General features: G+C 45.2%; 1 protein-coding gene across 2 annotated transcripts in view; it reads left to right on the plus strand.

Annotated features, from left to right (window-relative positions):
• The window catches only part of CUL1 (cullin 1), a 108,350-nt gene that overhangs the window by 69,816 nt on the left and 16,475 nt on the right, over window positions 1-22,059 (plus strand). For both annotated transcript variants that reach the window (XM_032592473.1, XM_030308686.1), the window contains exons 5-9: window positions 1,619-1,669; window positions 1,880-1,970; window positions 3,172-3,335; window positions 9,117-9,279; window positions 10,150-10,280. In XM_032592473.1, the coding sequence (XP_032448364.1) occupies window positions 1,619-1,669; window positions 1,880-1,970; window positions 3,172-3,335; window positions 9,117-9,279; window positions 10,150-10,280 (600 nt within the window). The remainder of the gene's footprint in view (window positions 1-1,618; window positions 1,670-1,879; window positions 1,971-3,171; window positions 3,336-9,116; window positions 9,280-10,149; window positions 10,281-22,059) is intronic.

The following is a 22,059-nucleotide window of genomic DNA, read 5'->3' on the forward strand; positions in this document are numbered from 1 at the left end:
TTCCGATTCTGTGTCTCCCTCTCTCTCTGCCCCTCCCCCGTTCATGCTCTGTCTCTCTCTGTCCCAAAAATAAATAAACGTTGAAAAAAATATTAAAAAAAAAAATAGTTTTCTCTTAGAATGAAATCTTGCCTTTTGCAACAACATGGATGGAGCCAGAGAGTGTAATGTTAAAGCAAGATAAGTCAGAGAAAGACCAATATCGTACAGTCTCACTCGTATGTGGAATTTATGAAACAAAACAAATGAACCAAGAAAAAGAGACAAACCGAAAAACAGACTGTTAACTCTAGGGAACAGGCTGATGGTTCCCAGAGGGGAGGTGGGCCGGGGCAGGGCTGAAATGGGTGAAGGGGATTGAGAGTCCACTTACAGCGATGAGCACCAGGTCGCGCATAGAATTGTTGGACACGTGAAACTGGTATAACACTGTTAACTGCACTGGAATTCAAAAAAAGTTTTTAATTTTTTAATCTTTATTTTTTGAGAGAGAGAGAGACAGAACGCAAGCAGGGGAGGGGCAGAGAGAGAGGGAGACACAGAATCTGAAGCAGGTTCCAGGCTCCGAGCTGTCAACACCGAGACCGACGTGGGGCTCGAACTCACAAACCGCGAGATGATGACCTGAGCCGAAGTCTCGGACACTTAACTGAACTACCCAGGCGCCCCCCAAACTTTTTGAATAATAAATAAACGGATTTAAAAAGTAGTTTTCTCTTAAATATTGCTTTTCATGTTGCCTTTTTTTGTGTGTGTGGTAGGAACATTACTCAGGGCTTATTGCATAAATTAAATTACACATAATTTTCTCTGAAATACATCTTACATCAACCTAGTCTTATTTGTGGTTAAATTTAGGAAAAATAAGACTGAAAGCATTTATGTCTAAGTGAGTTCCTCACCAGTTTATATTTGAATATTGAATTGTTAAAAATTTGAATTTTACTCTGAATACTACCTCTCTCAATAAACAGCTGAAAATCATTTATGAATTATAACCGTTCCCCTTGGGGGAGCATTTTTATAGTGATTTTCTGGCATAACTTCTGTGGAAAGTTTTAGAAATGCATCAGAGACTCCAACACACATGAGTGCAAGTAAAATGGGAAATCTGAGCAATTCCTATATAATGAACCACGTCTATTTAAAGTGTGCAGTTTGGTGCGTTTCCAGCCGTGTGCATCCGTGCAACACAAATCACCACAAGTAAGATACACAACATGCTGAATTTTTATCATCTGTTACTTAATTTATCGAGTATTAGGAAACTATGATAACTGGAATTATCTTCATTTAGATGAAAAATTAAATTTGGGCCAGGGAACAGTGTTAGAAGTTGACTCCACTGACACCCTGTAAGCTGATATGTTTGGTCTCCTAAAATCCACGTTTTCTTTGTGTCTGAATTATTAAAATGGGAGCTGATAAGCGGCTGTATTTCGAAAAATCTTGAAGTTGCTAACTCGAGCATCTCTGATGTCGTCATGATAGATTTTTACCCAGTTATAATCTAGAAATACTGATAGATGAGATTCAGACTGATTCCTAGGACTTCAGTCTTAGAAAAACGTGGTGAAAGTGTAGACCTCTTACACTTCTCCTTTTTCTTTTCATCCAGCTTGCGTTGGTGACTTGGAGAGATTGTCTGTTCAGGCCATTGAATAAACAGGTACGCACTTGTGTGAGAGTGTGCGTGTCGTCCTGTTAAAACCCCCTTACAGATTTCATTTCGTAGGCGTTGTCTCCTCACAGCTTTAGAATGCCCTAAGAGTATCTGGCACCTTGCATTGTGTAATGTTCTCAGAGTCCAAGAGATGTGTAGTAATATACGTGCTGTAGTCTGTAATCTACAGGTCTTTTCCCTTTATCCTTCCTAAAGGTAACAAATGCTGTTTTAAAACTGATTGAAAAGGAAAGAAACGGTGAAACCATCAACACAAGACTGATAAGTGGAGTTGTACAGTCTTACGGTAAACCATTTCCCTTTCACCTACTCAGAGTTTTCGTGTCAAATGGCAATCCTAACCGTGTTCTGACAGATTCGTTGACAGATATTTGAGCTGTTGTGAAAATATTGTTTGCATGTACAAGGGCCCTCAAAAAACTCTCTTTAAGTGAGTGTGATTCTGTTTGATTTTACCCCTCACAAAAATTGTTTGATCTTTGTTTCTCATGGGACTTTTGAGGAACTCGACATTTGAATTATTTTCTGCTCTCATACTGCTGAATGACTGGATATATAATATGATGGAGTGTCATTAATGGAGTGGGAAGAGGACCAGAGACCTGGGTCAGCCTGAAAAGTTGAGATTGAGCAACTGATGAGCTAATGCAATGTTCGGAAAACTTGAGTGGCCTCGTGTTTCTCTGAAAGTTTACATTTAGTCCTTGTGGGGAGGCAGTTGAAATCAGTGAAGGTGATTAAGAGATAAACCTCTAGTTATAAAAGAAATGTCATGGGGGGTGTAAGGTACAGCATAGGGAACGTAGGCGATAATACAGTAACTTTTTAAGGTGACAGGTGGTGGCCGTACTTCACTGTGGGGATCATTTTGTCATATTCACAAATATCAAATCCCTGTGATGACCTCCTGGAACTGATAGGCTACTGTACGTCAGCTACACTTCAATTAGAAATAAATGTCGTGTTGGGACACTTGGGTGGCTCTGTCGGTTAAGCATCTAACTTCGGTTCACGTCTTGATCTCGCGGTCTGTGGGTTCGAGCCCCGCGTCGGGCTCTGTGCTGACAGCTCAGAGCCTGGAGCCTGCTTTGGATTCTGTGTCTCCCTCGCTCTCTGCCCCCCCCCCCACTCGCTCGCATACGTTCTCTCTCTCCTTCTCTCTCTCTCTCTCTCTCTCTCAAAAATAAACGTTTAGAAAAAAGAAATGTCATTTTAATAAGTTTTTTAAGTGAACTTCACGATAACTTTGAAGCATGCTTGGCCACGGGTCAGAATTACTTCCTTTTATGTCTTGGATTTTATTTCTTTTTTCTTTCATTGAAGCCGTGTACTTCAGTGCACACCGGTGAATAGCAGGCTTACCTTATGTCCTGCCGTTTTCCATTTACCTTTTAAACGTAACTTAAGCTGAATGTTACTCATGGGTATGTGGGGTAAAATGTAACAAAAACTAGGGTAATTGAAATACAGTTCCTATCTGTTTCTAGTGGAGTTGGGGCTGAATGAAGACGACGCCTTTGCCAAGGGCCCTACGCTGACAGTGTATAAAGAGTCCTTTGAATCTCAGTTTTTGGCCGACACGGAGAGATTTTATACCAGGGAGAGCACTGAATTCTTGCAGCAGAACCCAGTGACTGAATATATGAAAAAGGTACGCTTACGTACGGCGCATACGGTAGGCTTCAGCTAACACGGTTCTCGCCGCTCCAGTGGGTTATTCTCTTTGACGTGCACAGCTCTTTCCACAGATCATGTCTTGGGCAGTGTTCCCCTGCAGTGTCCGTAGCCCGTACAGATGCTTCTCCCCGCGCACCAAGGAGCTTTCATAATAACTTCATCTGACTGTCGCGGCTCCGTGTTCTCTCCAGGGCTCTGAGGATCTGACTGTCAGAGCTGTGTGGCTTCTGTGTTTTGAACTTGCTCTCCTAGCATGGGTAGCTGTAAGCTAATAGAAGCCACAGGCTTCAGTCAACGCGAAGATAAGTTTCGAAGTACCAGCTGTTGCTAGGTTTGCGAACTTTGCTGTTTTCCCTTCTGAACTGTTCCCTAACAGTCTCCGGTACAGCCTTCAAGTTTACAGTACAGGAGATTGTGCTGAAACCACAGGATCTAAGATTGGTCACAAACTGTACCGTAAGTCTTTTTCAGTACTGGGTGATGTTCCAGCGAAGTTCTGGTGTGTTTTTTTTTTTTTGGTTCTCTTTCTTGGGAATACAGGTGTCCCGGACTTTTCTCCGTGAGGAGTGACCTAGGTTAGGAATCAGCACACCTGTTCTGTGAAGGGGCAGAGGGCAAATATTTGCGCCCCACGTGGTCTGGCAGCTGTTCAGCTCTGCCTTTGAGGGGAGAGCAGCCATGGCAACATGTAAACAGATGCGTGCGGCTGTGTTCCAGTAAAATGTGACTTAGAGGCAGGAATTGGCCCGTAGGCTATAGTTTGCTGACCCCTGACCGAGACGTCCGAGGACATCTCCAGGGAGCCTGGGCCGACCGTGCCTCATCTCTGCTTTGCCCTTTATTCTCTGTTGGCCGGGAGAGGAGGGGACCACACAGCCACTCAGGGCAGGTGCTGCAATCGAGGTAGCCGGTCAGCCCTCCAGGGCAGCAGTGTGAGCAGTGTGCCTCTCTAGGCACACAGCCCCGCCCAGTGTGTGTGACTGGCTGCCTTTTCCCCTAGGACGTCATGGTTGTCAGTGGGCTGGAGAAGTGTGCAGTTGAAAGTCCTTGACGAACAGATTTCTGACATCTCAAAACCTAACAAAAAGGGAAGTCTTCGGAAATACTATCCTTGGAACAGTGTCAGCTCTTTGTGTCTGTCTGTGGGTTGTTAGCTTTTTGGTGTGCCGACCCGGGACCTAACCAGCTCATTCTGAGTGTCGGTCGCCTGACAAATGAACTTTCGGAGCAGAATCTGTTTTCAGTGTCAGCATCGCCTGTTATTGCGGGTTTTTCGTTTGGCAGTGTCGTTTTCATGATCACATCTCTTCTCGACCCTCGTGCATCTGGTGATTCTTTTAAAAGTGGGGTCTTTTCTCAGGGTGCACATCGACAAGAGCGACGCTGGGTTCCCGTCACCTCCATTATCCACTCCCGGGAAGGTGGTGGTGACACGACGGGGTCTGCTCTTCAGGCCAGAGACTTGAGCGCCCCCACAGTGGGGAAGTCTCTTTTTTAGATCAGGCCTGGAACCAGAGGCAGCTTGAAGAGCAGAGGTTTCCGGTGTGAGCCCTGCCTTCGGGGCTGCAGCATGCTTCCTGCGCCCCGGTGCTCTTAGAGGGGATTCCTTCGTACAGGGCTTACAGGTTGGGCCCGGATCCGGCTGGATCTTACCAAACATGACTTCCCTCACATTCTGGAAGTCCATAACGTAGAGGATCTGTGAGCATAAAATTGGAATTTAGCTGTATGAACAATTCTCCTACCTAGAGCCTTGGGCTGCAAATGTCATTTTAAATCCCTATTCAGTCATTTCCTGGGGAGTTGACCTAACCTTTCTGGTCCTCAGTCCGTCCCTCCTCCCCTCCCTTCCCTCCCTCCCCCCCCACCTCCCTCCCTCCCCCTACCTCCCTCCCCCCCTTCCCTCCCTCCCCCTCCCTCCCTCCCCCCTTCCCTCCCTCCCTCCCCTCCCCTCCCTCCCCCATTCCCTCCCTCCCTCCCCTCCCTCCCCCATTCCCTCCCCTCCCTCCCTCCCTCCCTCCCCTCCCCTCCCCCTCCCTCCCCCACTCCCTCCCCTCCCCCCCTCTCTCCCTTCTGCGCATCCATTTATTTTTGAGACCAAGAGAATCCAGAGCATATATTCAAGCTCTGACAGTGCAGAGCCTGATGTGGGGCTTCATCTCATGAACCGTGAGATCGTGACCTGAACCAAAATTAAGAGTGGACCCTTAACTGAGCCACCCAGGGGCCCCTGGTCCTCAGTTTCTTCATCTGTAAAATGAGGGTAATAAGTTTTAGTTTGTTTTTAAGGCTTTATCTTACTATTATTATTATTATTTTAAAATTTACTCAGTTTTGAGAGACAGAGTGAGTGGGGGAGGGGCAGAGAGAGGGAGACACAATCTGAGGCAGACTCCAGGCTCCATGCTGTCAGCACAGAGCCGGACACGGGCTCATACTCACGGACTGTGAGATCATAACCTGAGCTGAAGTCAGACACTTAACCTACTGAGCCGCCCAGGTGCCCCAGGTCCTCAGTTTCTTCATCTGTAAAATGGGGGTAGTAATTTTTTGTTCGTTTTTAAGATTTTATTTTTAACTAATCTCTACAGCCAACATGGAGCTTGAACTCACAACCCCAAGATCAAGAGTCACATGCTCCACCAACTGAGCCACCCAGGTGTCACGTAATGATTTTTATTTTGTAATACATATATATTTGGTGCTTGGCAGATAGTAAGCATGATATAAGCATTCATCATTCAGAACCTCCAGTAGATGCCTGAGAATATGCAAAACCAGAGGATAAAAAGTGGCACGTTTTATTCAGTAACTTCAGGGGAAATTATGTTTATATTAAAACAGTCTGTCAGGAAATAATATACAAAACTCCTGAACAATATTGAGATAAAACATGAACCTTTAAAAAATACTCTGCTTTTAGCCGCTAGTTTGGGCTAGGTGTGCAAATTCCCTGAGGGGTCTACGTTCCCTTTTCTGTGATTTGAGGGATATTTTAGTGGAAACGTTTGAGAATCTTCAGTAGGGATGGCTTTGATGAATTAACGACCCAAAGCCACATTAGGGTTTTTAACACATCATGCTGTCTCATGTGATTGAGACTCGTGTGAGCTACAAAAGATTTGTTGACTGTTCTAGGTTACTGATGTCAGATGTTCAGTATTTCATTGATTTCCTTTTTTGGCAGGGAGTGGGCCTGCTTTTCCTTTTGTTTTTCCTGCGGAACCCATCCTAGTAGAATTAACAGGGACAGTCTTTAATTGCTTCGTTTTTTTGTTTTTGTTTTTGTTTTTTAATTTTTTTTTTCAACGTTTATTTATTTTTGGGACAGAGAGAGACAGAGTATGAACGGGGGAGGGGCAGAGAGAGAGGGAGACACAGAATCGGAAACAGGCTCCAGGTTCTGAGCCATCAGCCCAGAGCCTGACGCGGGGCTCGAACTCACGAGATCGTGACCTGGCTGAAGTCGGACGCTTAACCGACTGCGCCACCCAGGTGCCCCTTAATTGCTTCGTTTTATTTAGTCATTTTGAACTTGGTCCTGGGGGCACCTGGGTGGCTCAGTCAGTTAAGCGTCCGACTCTTGATAGCAGCCCAAGTCATGATCTCACGGTCCTGGGATCGAGCCCTGAGTTGGGCTCAGAACAGACTGCGGAGCCTGCTTGGGATTCCCTCCCTCCCTCCCTCCCTCTGTCTCTCTGTCTCTCTCTCTCTGCCTTTCCCCCACTTGTGCTCTTGTGCTTTCAAAATAAATAAATTTTTTAAAAAATTGAATTTGATCCTGGTGTTCTGGACAGTGATGGTCAAGAGCTTACTTGACCTAGAATCCACAAACGTGATGACACGACACTGGATACTTTGGTTTCTTTATATTTAAAACAAGCTGTTACTGAGGCCCCTCTGTCCTTTAATGTTTTTTAGTCACTCAGGGGCCAGTTTACTCTCTCCTTCCTTCTCGGCCCCTGCGGGAGGGTCCTGTGGCGGAACGCTGCCCCTACCACACAGTGCCTGAGTTGGAAAGCCACTGTGACCCCCCCCCCCCCCCCCAGAGAATGAGTCAGCAGTCCCACCAAGGCTGTACCTTTCATCTGGGCAGGGGTAAAAGTTTGTTTTAGGAGAAAGCAGAGTTTGAAACAGGAGTTTCTGCTGCCCAAGGTGATTTATGTTCTTCTAGGAAACAGGTATAACTTCAAACAGAAAAAGAAGTGCTTTTTGGTTTGCATGTCCTGTATTTTACTATATCGCTTGCATTCTTGAGGCTTAGTGAGTATCAGATCTTAAGCAGTAAGCGCTTAACGTAGAACTTCTCAGTTAAAGCACAAACGATCCCGTATGGTTTAAAATAACTTCATAATCAGAGAATACATACACATTAATTACTGTAGGCTTTTTGGAAAATACAAGGAACATAAACCTGCAAGCTTGGAACGCTAAGTATGTATATAAAACCAGTTAGGAATAATTCTGTAGGTTTTTTGGTAACTTGTGTCCCCCCCCCCCCCCCCCCCCCCCCCCCCCGCCAACTAATTTGTTACATTAACATATTTTATTGTTACTTATTTTACTGGATAATAGTATTCCATCAGCCAAATATGCTATGCTTTCATTACTTCCTACCAGAAACTTGAGGTTTTTTTATATGTCTTCTTTTATAAATTATTCCTTTTCCTTTCACGTTTTTTTTATTTGGATGAACTTAACTAATTTTTCAGGGATCATTCTGTGTCGAGGACCTTGACATTTTGATAAATACTCCAGATAATTTCCAGGTTTATTTTGTTCACATTTGACCATTTGGAATGTGTAATAAGGTTCTGACTTCTGTTGTTTAAATAACCGTTTCATTGTTAGTAATTCTTGACAGCATAAATCCCGCCTGCATTTTTTGTTTCTTGGCTCTTGAGTGTTTATTCTTCCAGTTGAATTTTTATAGATTTCTCCCAAATTATACCAAATCTAAAATCATTTTGGAAAGTAGGGCACTTTTACAGTACTAAGTATAGTATTTCTCTTTCTCACCTGATTAATTTGAGATTATCATTGAAATATCGTCGTTGCTTTGATAATTTAGTGATTCCTCGGTGATGCTTTATACCACACCTATTTCTGTTGATACACTATAAAATATACGGACTTCTATTTATTTTGCTGCTCTGTTAAATTACATCTTTGTTTTCCTCTCTTCCTTGAAGGGAATGGTAAGAAATTGAAATGCATAAATAATCCAGTAGTTACAGAGGTATATACTCAATGGTTGGCAAGAGAAGGCCATGATACTTTTCCTTAAAATTTGTTTAAAAGTCTGATTACTAATAACTCTTTCCATGTGGTCATTTCAGGGAATAGATTCATGTGACTCTTGACTTCAGGTGGCTTTCAGTCAAAAATAGGGGTTCTGAACATGGTGTCCACGGATAAGAGAGGGTCCATAGGTGTCTCAGAGTGTAGAATAGGGATACTGCCCCCAGAAGGTGAAAAGCCACTTACCTGAAGGACGAAAGTTGACGTGAACACATCTGAACTAACAAAGATAATCTTGTGAAGTCATTTGAAAAGGAGCTAGAGGTGGAAATCTGTTGCAGAGAAAATGGAGCACATCAGTGACCACTTAAACATGGTTGGCATTCACCTAACGTCACAGGACCCCTTCCCTTTTCTCTTAATGTATTAGAGCTTGTGAATTTAATTTGCCATTATTCGTGTAGCAGTTCTTTAGAAGTGAATCCAGACGGTTCACTCGAATTAATTCCTGCAGGCAGAGGCCCGTCTGCTCGAAGAACAACGAAGAGTCCAGGTCTACCTTCACGAAAGCACACAAGATGAACTAGCAAGGAAGTGCGAGCAAGTGCTCATTGAAAAACACCTGGAGATTTTCCACACAGAATTCCAGAATTTGTTGGATGCTGACAAAAATGAAGGTGAGCCACTCAGACTCTCTCCAGACCTGGGTTTCTCACGATCTGCAGTTTTGAGGTTGGTTGAAACTCTAGAGTCAGAGCTGACAGCATCACCAACAGCTGGTTTTGAAGAGATTAGTGCGCGGTGAGCCTGGTTGTGCACTGATGTCAGAGCTCTGTGGAGTGTTGTGGGGAGGACTTTGGGAGAAGAACATCTTTTCAGTCAGCGTTCTTTGGAGGGTTACTCGTCCCGTATACTCTGGCATTGACTGACGCTACCCCTGACTTGTCCTTGACTGTTTTTCTTCTGAAAATTCTTCAAGATGAGAAGGCTAGTATTTTGTGATAGCATTTCTCTTACCCTTCAGGTTTTACTGGGAGATACAAGGAGCTCAATGAAAGATTGATGTTTGGGTTCAGAAGTTTTCTCTTTGGCCTTCGTAAATTAACCATATGCCATTCGAAGAATTCGGGGGCCCTTTTGTGACTCGTTTGTATAGTTGGGATAGATACTCAAATACTCTTTAAATTTATTCCTCTTTTAAAGTCAGTACATGAGTGCCTGTTATGTATCTAGCATAAGTAATATCTCGGTCTTGAGAATTTGAGGAAGTATCTGATGCAGCTTCTGATAAAAAGACTTTTTTTCTATTGTTAGATGTTTCTCATAGTAAAGGGAAAAATAAATTTTCATGAGAGGACGGTTTCGTTGTTACTTTCAGCTAACTACATGTATACAATTCAGTTACAATTAAAACGATGTTGATGATTTCGATCAAAAAACACCATTTTATCTCAAGGCATCTGTGATCACAGTATACGTACATACTTGGCGGAATGGATATGCAAAGTTTGTTTCAGTGCATAAGACGTGGCACCTTCTTCTTTCAGATTTGGGGCGCATGTATAATCTCGTATCTAGAATCCAGGATGGCCTAGGAGAATTGAAAAAACTTCTAGAGACACACATCCATAATCAGGGTCTCGCAGCCATTGAAAAGTGTGGAGAAGCTGCTCTAAATGTAAGTACCGTTCCTGAGAGTAGTCGGGCTTCACCGGTTCTGCACACGAGCTGCAGGTGTGTGTCGTATGCTTGCGTTGACCAGTCCAGGTGGTCAGGTTTTCCCCAGAACTCTCATGAGTAACCTTGGTTTGGTGTTTTGATGTAGAAGGTTGATAGGCCTCTTTGCTTAGGAAGTTCCTCCACAAACTCTTCTCGGGCACTTCTTAGGCATTGAGGATATCATTTCTTGATTTTTTTCCCCCCTTTCATTTCTTCTCACGCTTCCATTCCTTGCACTAGAAGAGCAAAGATCTTCCATAGAAGGAACAGGCCCAAGCCTCCTAGACATGTGGCTCTGGCAGCCACAGACCACAGGCTGCACCTGTTGGTGACTTGATCTGAGGGCGACCCTCCAGCGGAAGGTAACAGGGCTGTTTGCCCTGGATAGGCCCTGTAATGTGTAGCATTTCTCATGATCCTTGCCACCACCACCCCAAGGAGGCTCATGGAATATTCCTGCTAGCTGAGCTATGATTCAGGTGATAATTTTACATAGGGAATACCTCGTATTTCTAAAAGATGGGTAAGTTGTCGTAGGGTTTTGGCCCTGTCGTGAACTTCAATTTTGATAGTGTTTTGGAGAACTAATGAAGAAGAAAAGCTTCTAGAACTTGGTTCTTATATATCTAAATCAGAAAACTCTCTGATTTTATCATTTGATGTTATTTTTGACAGTACTGTCTTTATACATTTTTTAAAGTCTTCATTTCCCTGTTAACTTTGCAAGGTTCCTTTTAAAGTTTATGTATTTATTTTGAGAGAGAGCATGCATGCGCGTGTGAGCAAGGGAGGGGTGGAGAGAGACAATCCCAGGCAGCCTCCATACTGTCAGCGCAGAGGCAGATGCAGGGCTCGATCCCATGAACCGTGAGATCACGACCTAAGCCGAAACCAAGAGTCCGATGCTTAACCAACTGAGCCACCCAGGTGCCCCTGCAAGTTTCCTTGTAATTGTGGGGTTGCTGCCTCCCTTTTGGCACATCCATGAATTATTAAAGGGATAGATGTAAACCCCTTCCTTTAGGTTGATAAAATAATTAATTTTACACTTCCGAGACGGAAGGGAACTGGCTTGATGGTGGGTGTTGTGAAGGAGATCTCCAGGTGTCAGTAGAAGCCTTAGTGTGATGTCCCAGTGTCGGGACATATTGTCACCTGGCACGACGGAGTCACATCCCTGACGGTCCTCCTGGGTTCACATCCCAACCCCACTTGTGGGACCTTGCTGCTGACATGGTTTTTCCTGTCTGTCAGTTGGGTTTTTGGTTTTTGGTTTTTGTTTTTTTTAATGGAATGGTGATGATGGCTGCCTCAGGGTTTTTGCAAACACATGATCCTTGTGAGGTGCTTATTATATCTGGGAACATAAGTGCTAAGTGCTCCGCAGTGATGACAGTTTTATTTAAGTTCAAAAACTCATTTAAAAATCATCCTTCCATCTTGATGACCTTATTTCCAAACTAAATGTTCCCTTTTAAAGGGCCTGAGACACATACACGCACATACATGTGGCTCAGGAGCGGCCAGCTTGATGAAGGTCGCTTTTCAGCCACAGTGTCTGGTGTTTCCGCCGTGGTTAATTCAAAACTCAATTGAGCCGTATGAGCAGCGGAGCCAAGTAAATGACTTCCTTTCCTTGAAATGAGTTAAGTGGTGGGGAGTCTGTTATTTGGTCAGTCGCAGGTTGGGAGAGCGGCTGTGTGAAGCAGAGTTGGCTTTTTTTTTTTTTTAATTTATTTTTTAATCTTTATTTATTTTTGAGAGAGAGAGAGACAGAGCATGAGCAGGGGAGGGGCAGAGAGAGAGGGAGACACAGAATCCCAAGCAGGCTCCAGGCCCTGAGCTGTCAGCACAGAGCCCGACGTGGGGCTCAAACCCATGAACCGTGAGATCGTGACCTGAGCCAAAGTCGGAGGCTCAACCGACTGAGCCACCCAGGCACCCCTAGAATTGGCTTTTTGACATGAACCATTGTGAATCACGTCTGTGCTGTGAGAGGCCCGCAGCGGTCCGTGGTGCAGATGAACGCAGTTAGATAATTTTCACGGGAATGATGGGGCGTTACTTCTGATATCCACCTTTTCCAGACCAAAGTAAGGTCCTAACTGGGGAAATAATTGCGCTATAATTCCAAGTACTGCTGTTCTTTTTGATACGATCCCCTGCCAGTTGACTTGGTCAGTGAATCTTAAATCTGGCATTTACTTTTTCATGGCCAGTTAAAGCAAAAGTGTAGTTTCTAAGTAAAATTGTTTCTTTATGTGTGGAACCTTCATCTGTCAGCAATAAACAGCACAAATAAACCATCCTTACCAGCAGTTATATTTTACTGGAAATTAAACTGTTATAAAAAATGTTTTTAAGTTTATTTGTTTTGGGAGAAAGAGCATGCTTGCCCTCACACAGGCCTGGGAGGAGCAGAGACAGAGATAATCACAAGCAGTCTCTGCACTGACAGTGTGGGGCTCAAACCCAACAAACCCTGAGATCATGACCTGAGCCAGAATCAAGAGTCAGACGCTTAACCGACTTGAGCCGCCCAGGCGCCCCAGAAATTAAACTTTTAAATAATCCTTTTATTACTTGAACATAAGCCAGTGATTCGCATGAACTTAAAAAACAAACAAGGTTTTCTTTTGTGGAGAATAATCTATATAGCTTGATAAATTTAGGGCATCTGCTTTAACTTTCAGAAGTCAGACATTTCTTTTTTTAAATACATCATTGATCATAAAATAATGTGAATAATTATAATTATTTCCATAAGAACTATTTTTATATTGAACTTGTGAAACTGGTTTTCCAAGTTATTCTTGTGAAGAAAATTGTTTCTTGAGGATAGCAGATACATTCTCTGTTTTCTGCAGGAGTTTTTCCTCAATTTCCATTTTATTCTTTTATTTCTTGAGTTTCAGTTGAACTCATGAGGTTGCAGTGCCATCTAAGTGGTGCCTGAGTTTCCTGCAGAAACTTCCCCAGCCTGCCACCCTTAGTCAGCAATGAGGGAAAGCCCGCAAAGCTTGAAGAAGCTCACACAACAGCATGTGTACCCAGCGCTTAGCCTGGCACATAGGAGTTGCTCAAGTACTCTTGTAAGAAAGAATAAATACCGCTGCTTAAAACACAAATAATTTTAGGGGTGCCCAGGTGGCTCAGTCGGTTGAGCGTCCAACTCTTGGTTTTCTGTCGCTCTCGCTCTCTTCCTCCTCCACCCCTCCCCCACCCGTGCTTTTTCTCTCTCTCTAAAGTTAAAAAAAAAAAAAATAACTTCAGGTAGGTATTTTTATCATGAATGTGGTAAATGTAAAAGATACTAGAACCCAAACCATGATGGTTTTCCAAAGCCCATTGATGCTGGAGAAAAAGCAGCAGAGGAAAGAGATTGTTTGCGTTAGTTTAAAGGGGAAAAAAAAAAGCTAGTATACATAATTCTAAGTGGGATGTAGTTACTTTTTTACAGTTTTTAATGTTTGAAAATTGTTGCTTACTGGAGTTGAATCGTAGTGTATGAAAATCATTTACAGTGAGCGTATTAAATGTCATACGAGGCACTGCTTAAATGATTTTTTTTAATGTTTATTTTTGAGAGAGCACGAGCGGGGGAGGGGCAGAGAGAGAGAGGGAGACACAGAATCCGAAGGAGGCTCTAGGCTCTGGGCTGTCAGCACAGAGTCTGACGCAGGGCTTGAACTCAAACCGCGAGATCGTGCCCTGAGCCAAGTCAGATGCTTAAGCGACTGAGCCACTCAGGCTCCCCTTAGATGATTTTTTAAGGACTAAAAAGTCCCGTGCTTCCATTTTTACCAAACAAAACAGGTGAAGTTTTCACAGAGAAATGATTTACTTTGGACTTCTGGTGGATTTCTGTTTTAGCTGGTCTTGAAAAAGTATGGATTAGAAAATTAGATTTACTACCAATTAGTTTGGCCTAGACTGTAATTATCACAGGTTCCAAATTTGTAGTGTGATTTAAAATAACATTTCATGTATTAGAACCTTCAAAACCTACCTACCTGTCACAAGGTGAATCTCCCTCTCTTTACCTAAGTAAGAACTGGCAGTCCTCGTGTCCTCGTGAAGCGTCACTGAAAGAGAGCCCTTAACACACGCGCTATTTTTAGATGTGCCGCTGCTCGTACCTGCCCCGACACCCAGACCAGTGAGCACTTGGGAAGGCGGTGTGGATCAGGGCTCAGGGAGCCCTGGGAGCACAGGGAGCTTCAGACTGAATGGCACCGGAGCAGATCAGTGCAGGCCCATCTTACCACCAGTGTGCAAAGTTCCGCTGTATTGGGAAGAGCTCTCTAGCCTTTAGAGGTCCTCATGATTGAGCACATTGATGCTTAACTGATACGCTAACTGATTTGTGTGTAACTGATGCAAGGTAAGCTAGCATATTGCATTGGGACACCCAGCAGGACTTCGGGAACCTTGGACACAAAAAATGTTCCAGGATGGGATTTAAAGCTGGTTTAGAGCTCAGCGAGGAACTGGATAAATCATTTTTAAATAGACGGGTTTGTTTTATAGGCGAGTTTCCCATGCATGGCTTCCGGACTGAAAACATGGGGGCGGCTTGGTAAGTTAGCCTATTGACGTGGCCCTCACACTCTTCTCGAAGTCAGGATTTGAAAGATCGTATGTGCTTATTACATAGATGGGCCACAGCACTACATTTGTGTTCAGACGTTGGCAGTGTAGTAACTAGAAAAATAATCTGTATTAACATCTAGAGGGAGGATGGCCCGTCCACTTAGGTCTTAAGGGGGAGCATCCTGAAAGCAGAGCCCACACATCGGCCCCGTGTTGGTTCTCGGGTTGTCTAGCTGTCAGAGCAGCTGGCTGTGTGACGCTGGACACCCGTGCAGCTTAAAGGGCCAGCAGACACCACAGATCAAATTGAAACCTCCGTTTCCATCCCTTGAGCGAGCATTTATGGCATTCCTGTGATGGGATTGATGGCAGGGATCCCACGTTGAAATGCTTCACCTCTGCCATCTCATCCAGCCCCCCTGACTCCGTCTGCCTAGGGCCTAGACTGCTCGTTCATTTTTACGCTCACATTTTCCTTCCTCCGTGTAGGGCGTGCCACTTTGCCCGTGACAACATCTGTAACCTAAAATGGTGTGATTTTCCGCCGAGCCCGGACCTGGCCTCAGCGTCCTCTCACACCAGTAGGGCCGCCTGCCCACCAGCCCTGCCTCCGCCCCGCCCTCTGTGATGAGTCCACAGGGCGTGGACACGGCCCCTTCCCCGCCTGCGAGGGCTCTCTGTCCGGGCCCGGTGCCGCCGTGTTCACCTGGGCCCCGTCCCCTCGTGCTCCACACGGTCGTCCGGCTCTCCTTTCCCGTTCGTCCCCCATGATGCTTCGCTTCAGTCCTCAGAAGTCCTCTGCACACTGACCGTGTTACTCCACGATCATCTTGTTTTTAACAAAGCAAAATAAAACCTCTCCTCTCTGATAATATATTAAATCTACAGTATTCTGTTAAGTCAGAACCCTCTTCATACTTACCCCATTGTCTTCCCCGCCAAATCACTGCCCTCTCCGCTGGTGACACGTCCTCCTTGCTTTCTGCTCACTCTGTCCTGTTTTCGAGCCCAGCGCAAACCCTCTTTGCTTAAAACAATTCTCTGCTAGCTCCTCTAGCCCGAAGCACTGCCCCCCGTCCTTTACTTTTATGACATTTCTAAAAATCTCTCCTGTGCCACTCTGTATTTGTATGTCACTTCTGTGTTTCCTGTCACTCCACCGTTGATTGTAACTCCCTGAGGATACAGCTGGCACCTCATTATAGTTGATACTCTAGTTTTAGTGCTGGTGTCTTGTGTGACAGATATTTCTTGATGATGGTGACGATGATAATGATGGAGGAAGAGCCATTTGCTACGGGGCCAAAATGTCCTTTCCGTTTTTGTTTTTTTGGTTTTTTTTTTAAATTTTTTAACGTTTGTTTTTTAGAGAGAGCACGTTCGAGAGAGAGCAAGCGAGCTCTAGTGGGGGAGGGGCAGAGAGAGAAGGGGACAGAGGATCTGAAGCGGGCTCTGTGCTGACAGCCCGATGTGGGGCTGGAACTCAGGAACCGGGAGACCATGACCTGAGCTGAAGTCAGATGCCCAGCCAGCTGAACCCCCCAGGCGCCCCAGCTCTCCCCTTTTATCCTGTGTTACTCTGCGTCTTCGTCGTCTCCCCATCAGCACCTGAATGCTCACCGTTTGTGATTATGCCTTGCTCTACCTGCCTCGCTCTTCTCTCTGCTCAAACACATTCCGTTTTTTTTTTTTTTCCTACGCGTTAAACGCCTGTTTATCTTCCAAAACCCAGCTCAAATGACATGCCATCCACCAGCCTTTCCCAATCATCCCTTTGAAATGGTAGCATGTTGGACTGTTCATATTCACACTGCTTTGTGTGTTAGATCTCTGTGTAAATATCTTCTGTAAGAGTGGCTTTATCTGTCTTCATTTCTGCACAACTTAGCACGGTGCCTTGTACAGTATGGGCTCTCCGCATACAGTACTTACGTTTACTAGTACTCCTCGTCGTTCCCAGCAGGATTCAAGGCTGCTTACACAATACAGAAAAGACAAAGGGATGTAAGAGAGGGAAGCAAAATAAGGATAGGAAACCCAAACGAAGCTAAGTGTTAAGACAGCGGAGTCTAGTATTTTTGCTAGAGATGGGTCACAAACGTGCCTCCAGTTCTTTGCGGTCAGTCCGAGTGCTTACTGGTAAAGGCAATGGGTAATGTGAGGGACAGTCAGCTCCTAGATTCGTGGTGACCATAAAGAATAAGCCTGGGGCGCCTGGGTGGCGCAGTCGGTTAAGCGTCCGACTTCAGCCAGGTCACGATCTCGCGGTCCATGAGTTCGAGCCCCGCGTCGGGCTCTGGGCTGATGGCTCAGAGCCTGGAGCCTGTTTCCGATTCTGTGTCTCCCTCTCTCTCTGCCCCTCGCCCGTTCATGCTCTGTCTCTCTCTGTCCCAAAAATAAATAAACGTTAAAAAAAAAAAAAAAATTAAAAAAAAAAAAAAAAAAAGAATAAGCCTGTAACTCAGAAGAGCGAGTTTGTTGCCATTCAGAACTAAGAATACTTTCCCCCGTGGCCCATCCTAAAGAAAACACCAGTCACGTGGGCAGTCATCAACATTACACTTAAAAGTAAATGTGACACCAGTTCATTGGACAGCTTTGCGATTTCCCTTGACACTAGCTTATAACAAAATACCAAAACAGAGTTTAGGAAAAGAGTCTGTGCAGACGTGTAAGTACCTGCTAATGAATGCTTAACGATACAGTTGGTTCCATGTTGAATTTTTAATCAGTGCACGATCTCCCAGTAATCTGGGTGCTATTGTACATCCCTACAAAGAGGGCTTCGTACGTAAACATAAACCAGGTTAGAAGAGAATATTTCATTACTGTCTGTCTTCAGGGCAGAAACGGCAACAGATAAGCGCAAAGCTGTCTTTGAAACCATATCTTGATTTAGTAACCTCAGTCTAACTGGGATTGAAGTGTAATCCAGCAAGAGTAGGCTTGTAGATACTTTGGTGTCCAGCGGGGCCATTGGTCTAACAGTGGGGATGTCGGGCTGCAGAGATGGACTGGGGAGCACAGCCACGAAAGTGTACTGGCAGCCTGGAGAGAGAGTGTGTGCTTACAGTGGGGGGAGACGTTTTCAGGAGCTGCCCGGGGCTCTGGCTCCAAGAACAATCAGGGTTAAAAAAGGGAGCACTTGAAATGGACAAGTGTACAGGCAGAAATACAGTCAGGAAACTCTGACGGCATATTTTTCTGTGTAAGACTAAGGAGTGACAAATCTCGGACCTTATCAGAATTGCTGTGTTTGGGTTGAGAAGCTGAGTTAGAAATAATTACGGGAACCCAACTGTTCGTATCAACTTGCACCAGAAGCAGCAGGGTAGCCCAGCACAGGCAGATGTGGGTTTCATTCATACATCCAAGACTCCCTTTCTCTTCTGGACCCAAATGTTTAAATAACTTGGTTCTGACTCAGCCATTCTGTGGGTGCCGGTAATAGAAGAAAATTACCCACACGGTGATAAAATTGGCCAGGGAATCTTAGATTTGGAGTCTGACCTGCTTCACCTGGTCAGAGGGGATGGGGTGCACACCCCTGAAATCTTACGTAGGAGGAGGGCAGGGTAAGAAGATTCTGGGCTTGCACGGCTACAGGCTGTCCCTCAAAGCTGAGCGATGGAGTATTGGGACTGACTTTACTATTCTTTCTTATGTTAATTAGGTTTGAAAGTCGTCCATAATAAAACATTTTTTAAAAAGCAAACGGAAAAAAATGTACCAGTTTTGATGTAGTAGATGTGGGAAAGGAGGAAGAGCGGGGGGGGGGGGGATCAAGGAGGTGTTTTAGGACAGAACAAAGCAGTTTTATATAGTAATTCACACTGACAAATTTAATTACAAAAAACTGATAATGGAAATCGGTTCAGAAAGCCTAGAGTTGAATTTGTGGGTCTGTTTTCTGTCTTGATGTGAGATGAAAAGAATTACCATTTTCTTTAAAAGGAAAAATACACGAGTGTTCATTTTTGGTTTGGGATAACCAGGCTCTGAGAAGACTCACTCTTGGATTTTTATATCCAGGCTGTACCTTTCCTTCTTTGAGCTGTAGGCAAGTCTGTCATCTTTTCACAGGCAGACCAGTTACGGAAGCCTCTCGCTACCCAAATCTTGAGTTTACATCCCATATCAAACTACATTTTGGTTTAATCTTTGCTGTGTATTTTTAAGTCCTGATGGCCCTTGCTTGGCCTTCAGACCAGTTCAAGACCACCCATGAACTTCTCTTACCAACTGCCCCTTGTGGAGATGAGCAAGACCACCTGGTCCCCCACTTAACCTCCTAGGTGTACCACATCTGTTTCTGAACGAATGTAATTACACTCTGCAACGGCATTCTTTCTCTGAGAGGAGTGATTGCTTTTCCTGGCAAGTCCCACTTAGCTCCGCTTTCAGAATTTTCTATCACTATCGCTCTGTGCCTGAATGTAGTCAACTTAGGGCTTCAGTGCCGACCAGGGAGTACCGAAGGGGTGCGGACAGGGCCTCCAGCCTTGGCTCAGATCAAGGGGAGTAACCAGGGAGGAACAGAGGCCAGGGTCAGTGATGAAAGCCCACCCAGTTACATAACTGGAATCAGAGCCATGATTACAAGATAAATATATGTGATTGAAGCAAAAAGTAGCAGGTGGACAGAAGTTACAGTGATGAGAACATGGAGCACTAGTTAAAATTGGTAGGTCTTTTGGTCTTGGTATTTTCAACTCTAAACTACACTCAGAACAACTGGTGATTTCTGCTTATCAGAAGAGATTAGATGATGGAAGAGAAAAAAACCAGTAAAAAAGTACGAGACTGTCACATCGCTAGGTGGCGTGTGAGGCGCCTCTGTTATCTCCAGTGTTTTGGGTTTTGCCTATTATTTAATACAAAAATTAGTCTTACTCTCTGAGCGCACAGAGACCCGTAGAGGAGGGAAAACCTCAGATATAGGGGGAAGGGGGAACGCCAGTCTAGGGTTAAAACTGCCCACAGGTAATGGTCACGGTGGTAATCTGTGTGCCCACGGACTCTTACCTGCTTTTCTCTGTAGTGGCTGGTTTGTGATTGTTCCTTTCCTGAAACTTTGGCTTCTCTGTGTTGGGTGTGGAGATGATGTTCTCCAAGGACCAAATGCTAATGCTCGGGGGTGTTGGGGGGGGTGGGTGTAGAATTACTCTGCATGGTGTGTTTTCATTAACCAAGACTTGGTTTCTTCTCCTTCTTCAAGAATAATCGTCTCCAGGTGAGGTTGTGACACAGTGTCTGGCCGGGCCCCACACATCCTGTGGGTGCTGGGTGGTGACGGCCATCCTCAGAAGGCTCTCGTAAAGCTGCCTTAGTCCGGGCTGGACGGGAGATGTGGGGGTCAGGTGTCCCTCAGAGGTAGCTCTAGGTGAGAGCACGTCTCTGGGGATGGGTCACATCCGATGCTGGCCTGGAGAGCACCACCTTACGTACCTGAAGTGGTGAGGGTGAGCCTCTCGAGCCTGTCACCCCCCAGCGTACCTCTTTGGGCGGCGTTAGAACGTTAGGGTCACAGGTGATCCTGAGAACTCCTACCATATACCAGCTCTCCGTGAGACGATGCCCTCAGACCTCAGCTGCTGTGTGTGCGGTGCTGCTTTAAGGAAGATGGGAGACGGGAAAGTGGAAGCGAGGCTCCATACGTTTCTTTTGGTGAAATTGGTCTTTAGGATTATTTTTTTAGTGGCCGTGTATGGGATAAAAGGTAGTATTTCAGTCACGATCATCCTGGTTTCTGATCCAGCCGTTTAAGAAGAGTTGGTGCGTGCCACTACCCTGTATGCTTCTAAGCAAGGTGGACACGGTCCCGGCAGGAGAGGCCGCCAGTAGCAGGGACTCGCGAGTGTGGTTGGCCTTCCAGGGGGGGTTCGGGTGTCGCGTGTAACAGGAGGCCTGCTCTGTCCTGCCAGTTCCGAGAGCTTCCCCGAGGAAGTATTTGAGGCCAGTGGAGGAGCTGAAGCTAACTAATAAGCAGGGGGTCCTAGACAGAGCGAAGCCCCTCAGTGAGCATAAACATGGCCCATTCTGAGAACCCAGAAGTCTGGTACGACTTGAGAAGAAGGGAAGGTGGCACAGGGAAAGTAAAAGGGCAGGCACCGGCTGGCCAGGCCAGGAGACCTTGAAAGCCATGTTAATGACACTGCCTTAGTCCTAGGGGCAAGAGGAAAGCAGGTCATGGTTGTAACAAACGCGAAATCGATACAATCAGATTTTTATTTTCTAAACGATCTGTATCGTATAAAAGAGAGCTTAAAAGGAAGAAGAGTGTGAGTGTATGGCTAGGCCTGTTTGGGTGGTCAAACGGAAGATGGCATGGGTTGGTGAGGCTGGGGGTGGGGAGAAGAAGGCCTTAGGAACTTAGACTCTGTGAGGTACCGGTGTTTGTGCCCGATCATTGTTGATGCTGGATGATGGGTTCATGGAGTGTATTTTACTATTCTTTGTGATTTTGCAGAGATTTCAATTTGTCTACAATAAAACATTGAAAGAAAGGAAATGGAAAGAGATCCGGAAGAGAGGCAGGTTCAGGGCGGAGACCGGGTCAGCTCTGACGTGTAGAGTTTGGGAACCCCACGAAACAGCCAAGGGCAAGTAGTGTGAGCTGAGTGGGGAAGTCTGGTCTGGGCTAGAAATAAATGTGACCGTCACTGGCATAATAAAGACAAGTGAGATCATGTAGGAGTTGGGTGACATCCCTCAGGGACGAGCCCTGAGAGGTGTCGTGTTTCTTACGCGGAAAGCCCTCGTGTACTGTCCAGTAAACAGGTGGTCATAAATCAAAGCAGTTACTACTCCGTTAATATTTTTAAACACCAAAAGTTTGCAGATTTCATGAAAAACATGTATTTGTTCTAGCTGCTCTGTCCTCTCTCCTCGCCTCTGTTGCGATGCGGTAGCCTCGGAAGCACCTCCTGTTTGCTCTGTACGACCCTGTGCGTTTCTGTCTTTGTCCATTCTTGCCAAGTTCCCAAGCGGCTTCTCTCAGGACTTCAGATTCCCAAGGCTGATGCTTCATACTTTACCCTCTGTGGGTTCCTGTCAGACCCTCAGTTCTCACCAGTGAGACTGCTGGCTGGGTCTCCTCCTGTAGTAGAAAGAAGCTTGGAATCGGAGTCCGAAGCCTTCTGTGT

The sequence above is a fragment of the Lynx canadensis genome, chromosome A2, assembly GCF_007474595.2.
Source record: "Lynx canadensis isolate LIC74 chromosome A2, mLynCan4.pri.v2, whole genome shotgun sequence".
In the NCBI taxonomy this organism is placed as follows: domain Eukaryota; kingdom Metazoa; phylum Chordata; class Mammalia; order Carnivora; family Felidae; genus Lynx; species Lynx canadensis.